At 44.9% G+C, this 9,862-nt stretch overlaps 1 protein-coding gene across 2 annotated transcripts; it reads right to left on the minus strand.

The window, feature by feature from the left end:
• Positions 1-579: 579 nt before the first annotated feature.
• LOC131261465 (leucine-rich repeat-containing protein 58) lies at positions 580-9,535 on the minus strand. 2 transcript variants are annotated; one of them, XM_058263505.1, is made up of 6 exons: positions 9,369-9,535; positions 4,715-5,559; positions 2,754-2,970; positions 1,531-1,720; positions 1,364-1,457; positions 580-1,277 (listed from the first exon to the last, which is right to left on the minus strand). In XM_058263505.1, the coding sequence occupies exons 2-6, from the start codon at positions 5,203-5,205 to the stop codon at positions 1,199-1,201; spliced, it is 1,071 nt and encodes a 356-aa protein (XP_058119488.1). In that variant the 5' UTR covers positions 5,206-5,559; positions 9,369-9,535; the 3' UTR covers positions 580-1,198. The 2 variants fall into 2 exon arrangements, with proteins under 2 accessions (XP_058119488.1, XP_058119489.1); XM_058263506.1 differs by lacking the exon at positions 9,369-9,535 and adding an exon at positions 6,547-6,665.
• Between the last annotated feature and the right edge of the window lie 327 nt (positions 9,536-9,862).

Genomic DNA, 9,862 nt, shown 5'->3' on the forward strand with positions numbered 1-9,862 from the left:
AAATTCAAATTGATATTGACCCTAACCAAAAAAACATATGAATCATTCTATATAAATATCATCCATCGGTATCTTTCGAATACGGGTTAGTATCCTTCCAATGAGTTTAGAAATGGCAACGATTCTATTCTTAAATACAATAGACCCAAACGTTCTTCAAGAGACGCTTTTTGGATCTAGTTTGGCAAATAACACATGAGTTTCACCACTTTGTTATCTTATCTTCACGGACACCCACCCACCCACTTGGTTCGCGATCAGGCAGTCGCGAAATGATCAGGTAAAAAATCACGTAACCCACTCCTCGAACAATTTGCAACCGCGATTACAGGGCAGCACGACATCAATTCATTATCCTATTCTACTGTTCGATTCCACCGGAAACCGGTTTCTTATCGTTTATCATTACGCCTACCTCTGGCACAAAATCGTCCCATTTCAAGTGCAAAAAACATAACAAAGGCTGGATTCGATCCTGCCCAAAAGGATTAAAGTGCAATCAATTGTAAGGGCTGTGAAATTTGTGATAACGTTTGCTTTTTGCTTTCTTTCATAATTAATAATTAATTCGTTCGGCTGGTGTAAATTCTTGTATTGCTTCCCAACTCACTGCTCTTGGAGCACACATCACATAAATCCCCCCCAAGAGGTTTCGCGCTCTGCTCACTACACGATAGATAAGAGGATGCTGCAGAAAAGGTACAGGATTTCCGTTGCGCTGAGTGGCTGAGCGCACGCGTATTTGGCTTGCGGATTTTCTCCGTACCGTAAGCATTATTTATAACGAAAACCGGCAAACCGGCGAATTTGTGTTCCATTCGGTTCAAACACCCGTTTCATAATCTCTTTTGTATCTTAAAATTGCTCTCTTCGTCATATTACCTCTCGTTAAACTCTATGGCTTGATTCCGTATTGCTAGAGTACATAAAATATTTTTTTTTTCATTGATTTACATATAAGGCTTGCATACGCGATCGACAGATGCATTCTGGTAGCTCCTTTCACACTATCCTAAGACATTTCAACCGGGATGTTTAACCGATGCAGGAACACGGCAAAAAGCGGAAACAAATGGAAGCATGGTCAGCCAATGCTATCCCATGCTGGAAACGAAAGAAAGACTCCAACGTCGGAGACATTTGGCAAATCGCATTAAAAAAATGGATGCCGATATTTCCCCCCGGACCATCAACCCATCTAACCCAGCAAAACTTTGCGCATCATGCTACTGCTCGGTTCACCGTCCGTTTCGGAGGAGCTCGTATCGGCAACACATCTGAATCGAGGGAAACAAAAAGTAAAATAACATTAATTAATATGCGCTTTCAAAAGGATGATAATGTTAGCTGAACGGCCGCTTACTTTGAAGAGCATAAATACTGCAACAATGGAATACGATATTTGCCGCAGAAATCCACAAACTTAATATGCTCCACACGATTGTCGAAAAATACACCTATGTAAAAGATGAAAGAAGCACAAATTATGTTTATACTCTCATTCTCGATTACCATAGATTCGGATCGTACCTTTACAGTTCGGATTGACGCAGCAGTTTGCCGTCTGCAGGTACTCGATCAACGTGCGTGGCAGATCCTCGGCACTGTAGCGTATGGCACTGGTTTTGACGGCGCGACCGGCAAGCTCCAGCAAACTCGGAGGGTTCAGCGTCATGTCCTTAACGAAGCGCACCACCAACGGATTGTCACGCAAGCTCAGCTGAAGGTAAAACGTGAACGGAGAAAAGGAAAATGTAGGTCAATAGTGATAAAAACCACCAATGCCACTGGTGGGCACGTGAACTAATCGTGAATCGTTTATTTATTGTTTACAGACATAGCGAGGACACCTTGTCCTTGTACACACCATCGGTGGGGAAGCAACTACTTTCCCGTAATCCCGTGAAATGCGCTCTCTATCGTCGCTGATCACACCTTATCGGTGAGCTTGGCGCCTTTGTCAAAGGATGAGCGTCGTAGTAAAAGTGACAGTCATTGCAGTTGATCTTGATCTAGAGAGTCAATTGCGTAAAAGATGACGTGTGGCTAGCTGTTGATTGGGTTCAGGTTAATCAAACGATCGCGATCCTGCATCTTCCGGGAACAATAAGTGGCACACGGCTTCGCAAAAGGTTTCAACGCGATTTTCCCGATCAAACTCGTTTTAACTAAATTATCAAAGGAGTGATGATCTGTCCCAGTTTAATATTTAACTGCTCGTACTGCCTTCTTTGAATACTTAATACTACTTGATCAAAGATTCAAAATGATCCATAATATTAAATTATTTTATACTATTATGATTTTTTGGATAAGGAAGCCGAACACTACATGAGAGTAAACAAAACTGTATATGCGCAACATTATTCTCCAATGTTATTAACTCAAGTGCATGAGCTGCATGATATCAAACTAATCCAACGGAAGTGTAGGAATCTACAGCTCGTGCAGATATCTACCGACCATCCATTGACAAACCCAACTCTTTACCATCAATCGCTTATCACCTAGTACTCTCCACTCCTTTGTGTGACAACAAACTTGCAGTTGTTTACTACTGCCACCTAGCAAACGACACTTTAGACACATCCAGCTGCACACTTTTGCCGAGTAGTGGCAGCTGGATGAAAGGTCCTCCGCACAAAAGCCACCATCGAGTGTGCAGCAAAAATGAGGTCAAGACGACACACCACAGTACACAGCGCAATAGCGTCTACGCCTACACACGACAGCCTACAGCTCCGCGAGCTTACCTCGGTCAGATTGCGCAGGGTGATGATTTCTCGCGGCAAATGCCGGAGTCGATTTTTGTGCAGCAGAAGCGACTTCAGATTAACCAAGCGCGCTATGGAGGCGGGAAGCATCTCGAGCAGATTATCACAGAGGACGAGTGCATACAGATGGTTGAGCAGACCGACGGTTTCCGGCATTTCGGTGATGAGGTTCCCACCCAGCGAAAGCAGCTGCAAGCTGTAAAGAGAAATAAGGGTAAGGCATGAAATTCTACTTTAAGGTGTATCGTATACGGGGATTATATGATTAAGGATGAAGTATTATCCGACTGCATTCAGCTCGTGATCGATTTCAAATACAACTTTAACCACCTAGTTCCAAGAGATGTATGTGAAGCAGAATACTCCATTTCTTAGTTTGAATTTTCCTTTCTCTTCTTCTTGGCGTAAACGACCTCTTGGTCATGCCTGCCCGTTAAGGGCTTACGAGACTTGTTTCCCTGTTGTATGTGGATAGTCAGTCCTCTCGTACAGAGGAGGGTCCGGTCTCGGTTGGGATTCGAACCCACGCCGTCGAGGTGGTGAGCCTCGGTGCACATGGGCCGATTTTCTAACCGGCGCTACCGCTCGGGTGTCGCGGACCCCCCGAAAAGAAAAAACTATATTGTGCATTTGAATTTTTCCAAAAAGCTTGTAGAGCAATACGGCCTGGCCGTCTAAAAATATATAAAAAAAAGAAGAAAAACTCTTGTAAAAAAATAAACGTTGTTTTCTGTAGCTTACCCTGTGGCAAAATACACATTTCTTATCGGAAAGATTCTCATCCAGTAAACGATACAGTAAATACCTACACGACTTGTCGATAATCACAAAGTTAATTAATCCTTATAGTATTTCTGGGAAACGCAAAGCAAGGATTTTTTGATAGATGAAACGATCATCTTTTTGTCGTCCATCGAAAGTATTCGAAATCCCCAACATCACCGAATATACATGTGATGTCACCTAAGACCTCGTTATCAATTACACGCAGCCCAAGTAACCTTAATGGCTACCAAACTCTAATATAAAATGCTATTTTACTACGATCGAAACCATCGCATCCAATCGAGTCTGTGACGAGCTGTGAAGTAGAATTTCGCTCACCAATAATCACCGTGCCAATAACATCGGTTAAATCCATCGGTGCTCTGCTCTTCTTCTCAAGTGGCTTAAAAATAAATTCGACTCTTCGCCGTGCGCCTTATCAGCTGAGATAGGACCTCATGGATGCAAAACACAACAATAATCGACCTGCGTATCACACGCACACACGACCAGTAGGCGCGTTAGCAACCAAACTTTTGTGTTGCCATCTTGGGCGAACAATTGACATTATGGTTTGATCAACCTTCGATACCGGCCAAGTACACGCATGGACGAGTCATCGAGCGGCACCGTAATCATCAACTATCTGATATTGAGCGAAAGGTCAGCATTAGATAAGACGGCTACTATCTTGTGTCACGCAACCAATTGCAATCTTTCATACAGGTTTGTGGGATGCAACAATTGTCCATGGTTGTCCTTGTTATATTAGGGAAAATGCAGGATAAAAAAAGGTTACACTTAGCACAGTCGAGTTTTCTAGAAACTAAAACAACATTTTGAAAATATGCCCTTAAATTTTGCGTAATTAATCATAAGACAATACGACATCACACTTATCGAATGCTGCCATTATTGGCATCGCCCAACCTTAGAATTCAAAAAAAGGAACACAACAACCTCTGGGCTTGGAGGGCATGCAATTGATCGCGCACTGTTGAAAAATGCATTATCATTGCTTACGTTTGAATAACAAAAAAGTGCACGGCCATTGGAAAACGTAAACAGCGCAAAATCTCATTCCACCTCCCGAAAGCCATATGAAACACATCACAAAAAAATCAAGTGTTCGATCATGATGATGACGTATTCAGCTGTCAGCTTTCTCTACTCACTTTTGTAGCTTCCAGATGTCTTTGGAAACATTGCTGATCTGATTACCGCCGAGATACAAATACTTGAGCGAACGCAGCTCGAGCACCTGCTCCGGGAAGTGCTTGAACAAGTTGCCGCTCAGGTTGAGCTCCTTGAGTGCGCTTCCGGCCGCACCGAGCAGCGACTTCGGCAGCGATTTGTCCGTCAGCAGGTTGTTCTTTACGATCAGCGTCGTCAGCTGGCAGGTCGTGATCACCTCCGGCAGCTCCTCCAGCCGGTTGTTGCTCAGATCCAGCACGCGCAAGTTGGTGAAGTCGGCCAGCGACAGTGGCACCCTTATCAACTTGTTGTGATTGAGCAGCACCGTCTCGATATCCTCGGCCAGCTTCTTCGACTTCGAGACACGCAGCAGATCATCGTCGAGGTGGCGCTTGTTCGAGTGGCCCAGATCGACCGTTTTCTGCTCGCGCGAATCACTATCGCAGCTGTCCGAAGTGTAGACGACTTCCATCTTCGCGCCGACCGTTTGTTGCCCGATTCGCTCCACTTCGATGCCGTCGGACGGACAGTTGCCGTTACCCTCGATACAACACGACTGGGTCGTTTCTTCCTTCGGTCTTTGCCCTATCTCGATGTCGCTGTCAAACGTTTCGTCCGTTATCGGGTCGCCTAGCCTGGTCGGGGGAGGGGTGTCGTTTTGTTTATCTATTCCACCACCCACGACCGATACGACAATGGTTCGACAAGTTTGCCTTCCTTTCCACGTCCGACCGCAACGTCAGGTGTTGTGTTTCTCGCCGGCGGAATGCGGGGTAGGTGTTGTTCCGGTGTGTTCTCGTAACAGATGGATGATGTTGTGGCTCTTCTGCAAAAGGTGCAAAGGTGAAACGAGATATAAATAAGTGACCACACCGTCGATCTTCGGTCGGGGCTATACGGGTGCAAACGAACAAACTCAAACGGAACGTAATTTTTTTTAGCAAACAATATGATGACCATCGTAACGTCTCTATCCTGGGAAGGATCGGGAGTGCTAAATGCGGCACACAAACACATAGTATGCGGATATTAAAATAGATGAAGTCAGGAAAAAAAAAAACACATAGCAAGCTACGAGAAAACGAAAAGTAAAAACAAACTCAACCGTTACCAGAGCGTATGGCGGAACGATAAATCATCAAAGTGATGTTTAAAAAAAGAAAGAACGGAAAGTAAAGAGTAAATTCCTGTATGTGCCCAGAGCCGGCGGCATCTGTTCGATAAAATGGCAAACAATGTTCGGCAAGCGTACTACACACAAATCATCACGCACGGTGCACGTCGTTATGTCGCACATATTGGCGTTGTTTTGCGCTCTTGCGCCGCGGACCGTTCAAAACTGCGCGCTCGGCTTAAAAACGATAACAACACCCCATGCTGGTTCGCACCAAATCGCTAGGTAAATAGCTTCGTGTTCAAGACCAAGTCGTAGCACATTTCATATTCAACACCATTTCATGAAATCTGGAACCGAAATCCTCGAGATTCTCTCCAGGTCTGCTGACCGCGAGGGGTAAAACAATTGGCAATCTCTCAGTCAGGCAGAGCTATACCCCTGCACGAAAGTTGTTGTGTTCGCGCTGCTATCTCCTTATTCCTCCGCCCGACACTTACAACTGGCCACTTAGGTTCCCACACCGATCTGCTGCGAGTCCTACACTAGACGATCGTTCGCTGGTAGTCGTCGGCACGGTTGCAATGCCATTCACGTTATCAGCAATTGGTTGCCCGTCGCCACTGCCCTGCTCGGTTGCCTATCATGGACGTCGTACAACTTTGCACCATTCTCCCTCAATCAAGCCGGTAAGCGTACCTTCGGGAACTGGCAAGGCCACCAACCGAAAATCGAGCCAAAAGGCAATGTCAAGCGTCTCTCAGTAGGGACAACCTACGATTCCGATGTCCCAACTTTGGACGACCGTCTGTCTTGTCGGACAGCTTCGAACTGAAAGCCACCGTTCGCTAATTCATTCTATTAAATCAAACGAGATACGACGCACGCACACATTGCTGTCCAGAGGACGGGGGGTAACTCCTCTCCGCGCTGCCTTGGGGGCCACCACGCGTCGCCCTGTTCTGTTACCCTCCATGCTATGCTGCGTCCCATTATCTCCTGCCGGTCGCGCATCTTTCCCCTGCCAGGTCCACCTCCGCCATATCAACACCCGATCCGTGTGGGGTGATTGTAAAAAAAAAAAAAGACGACCACTCTAAACCTACTCTAAACCAACCGGCAAAACTATCTATACACGGACCGTCGTCGGGCGCAGAACGCCACGCTTCTTACGCCGCGCATTTCTCGTGAGGCACATCTTCGCGCAACTTTTAAATGATTTTTTACTCGAAATACCTCCGATAGTCGCGATCCGTACGACGTCAGACAATTGTCTTAATGGGAATAAATTAGCAATCATCATCGACCGTTGATGCTGGCCTTATGTGTGAGTGTATTCCTCAACCAAGGACATAGCTACAAAGCAAATTCACTTAAGCTTCGGTCAAATGTATCAGATTAATCGGAAAATATGTTTTGCAATCTGTTAATCAGAACTTGTACTAGTACTAAGTATTCTAGTTATGATCATAACTAAAATCATCAATTGTTAATATGCTTTTTCACAGTTTTTCGCACCATGAAACCATAATTTCTTAGTTTTGAACATCTTCCCTTATTTTATCAGCAGCATTATTTTGACCCACTTCAAAAATGTTGCTATCCTATCAAACATTAGAAGATTTAAGTTTTATTTTTTCTCTCAGTTCTAATGTCGATGAATTAGAAAACTGAGGTGATATTCACCAACCAGAGCTTTGCTTTACAAAAAATAACATAATTTTTGGATAGACGCATGATTGCCAGCAATGAATTAACCTATCAGTATTCTTCAAGCTTGTTGATTATACCTGAATGTAGTAAACAATTTGAATAGTAACAGGCATACGGAAGTAGGCTGACAATTCTACTTTAATTCAAATTAATTTAAACAAAACAACTATTTTAAATATGATGCTCATTTTAGAAAAGAAAGCAATAAGTTGTACAATAAAACTTAAGAAAAAAGTGAACCAATAAGTGCATTGATCTATTAGATTAAACTATTGTAAAAAAAACCATTTAAAAGATGACCGGTGAGAAAATGTAGCTTAAAGCATAATTCAAACCTGAACCGTACCGCGCATCTCTTCTCCATTGCGGCTACCCGTTGTTCACGAAAGCTTAATTATCAATCTTTACACAAGCACTAGTTAGCGTAGAATATAGTAATACTAATTATAGGTCTTAACTGTTTAGTTGACTCTAAGTATAACGCTTAACAAAAGGATCACAAAGATGTATCACTCAATTCCTCTACAGCCAATTATGTTCGTGTGCCGTTTCTTCTTCCCCCCGCAGCTGCTTCAGGGATTTGCCTTTGAGGCGAACGTACTCCTGGTACCACTTGTTGATTTTAGAAGCTCGAAGCTCTTCGATGTAGCTGATGGCATCGTGCAGGAAAATATCGTTCTCCACGCGCTCCGTACCGCTGGCTAGTGCGGCTCGGGATAGCTCGTCCGCTATCCGGTTTCCGCTTACTTCGACATGCCCGGGTATCCACTGGATCGTCACTCCGAACGTACGGGCCATTTCGAGAATTTCATGTGCCACAGCGTTGCGTGTTCGAGAGTTACGGTTCTTCTTCAGAAAGGCACAGGCCGCCTGACTATCAGTCAGAAGGACCGCTCCATGGTGTATACTCCTTTCGGCGATATGCTGCATGGCAACCTTGATCGCAAGCGTTTCCGCCGTCATGATGCTGGTGTCGAGCTTCAGCTGCACCGCAATCCGGACATCGTTCGTCTCGTCGAACACCCCAATGCCGCACCGACCATCCGGAGACTTGGAGGCATCGGTGTAGATGTGCACGTACCCGCAGTACTCACTCTCCAGCACGTACTCGGTCAGCTGCCGCAGCGTTTCTGGCCTTAGGCTGCCCTTGCCTAGGGGAAGCTGATCGAGCGTTGGCTTGACCTTCACGTCGGTTAGCAAATCGACCGTACGAATGTGCTTTGCGATTGCTTCGAATATGTACCGATGCTCTAGAAATATGCGCTCCACGAAGGAAAGCTCCCGCTGGCTCCCGGGACCATCATCGCCGTTCAGACCGGCGAGCAGTTTTCGTAGCTCACTGTATGCGCGATTGTTGTTCCGGCAGTGCTGGGCTATTTCACGTGCCGCGATGATTTCCCTTGCCAGCTCCAGCTGTTCCCGTTTTGCTAGTCGCTCTCGATACTTCCGATACTCGGCCAACGGGTTCCGGCACATTGTCCAACCGCTTTCGTCTGACTGCCTGCTGTATCGCATCACGGAGCGATGGTTTTGTAGGCTCGTGGAGGAAGAACATTCGCCTAGCTGACTCAATATGCTGCGGTACAGCCTAGCCCAGAGCTCGTACCGTGAGTACATTGTAGTGCGCTTATTGTTTTCAAAACACTAGAGACTTTCAATTTTATACAATCACGGCGGGAAAATTTAAAACAGCACTTCACAGCGGTCTACTGCGCATTAACAATTGTCTTGCGTTGTCCGTGTGAGTGGGCAGGATCCCCACAATGGCACACCATAGAAAATCAAAACAACACCAAACGTAATATTACCTTTTCCACGTTCGCAAATCGTTCTTGCAACGGTACCACTCTCGAACTAATCTGCGCGGTTGGTCAGCAAACGGCGAAAAAAAAATAAATGAACTACCAGCTCATTTCTGCGTTTTGGGGGAAATGCCGCTTTCGTGCAAAATATCAATAGGAAAGCGCCTCGCTATCGTTCGTCATCTGACACAAATGATCAAAACAAAAAGAGATCAGCTGTCAGGTGCCTTTAAAAATTTGTATTATTTTAAACATCACAGTTCAACCCATTACAATTCAATGGTGGATGGTTTGGTGTTTTATAAAAACATTTTTATTTTTTACGCACATGCAAATTCAAAGAAAATTAAAATTAGGCTAGAATTGAGACCTGCATCACGCGAGCCAACGAAGCCAAGGTATATAGAGAACGGTCATGAATTTATGCCCACCCTGTAACTGTCATGATGACAGCGCAGTTTGTATCAAAAAGCAAACAGTTTACAAAAAGCTACGGAATA

Source organism: Anopheles coustani, chromosome 3, assembly GCF_943734705.1.
Source record: "Anopheles coustani chromosome 3, idAnoCousDA_361_x.2, whole genome shotgun sequence".
Lineage (NCBI taxonomy): Eukaryota > Metazoa > Arthropoda > Insecta > Diptera > Culicidae > Anopheles > Anopheles coustani.

What these genes read in the sequence shown, in the direction of transcription:
- LOC131261465 (XM_058263505.1), bottom strand. Translation starts at nt 5,205, where the DNA reads ATGGAAGTCGTCTACACTTCGGACAGCTGCGATAGTGATTCGCGCGAG. An exon ending in GACATCTGGAAGCTACAAAA is followed by an intron (nt 2,971 to 4,714) that starts GTGAGTAGAGAA and finishes TTCTCTTTACAG; the next exon opens with CTTGCAGCTGCTTTCGCTGG. An exon ending in CCCTGCGCAATCTGACCGAG is followed by an intron (nt 1,721 to 2,753) that starts GTAAGCTCGCGG and finishes TTTTACCTTCAG; the next exon opens with CTGAGCTTGCGTGACAATCC.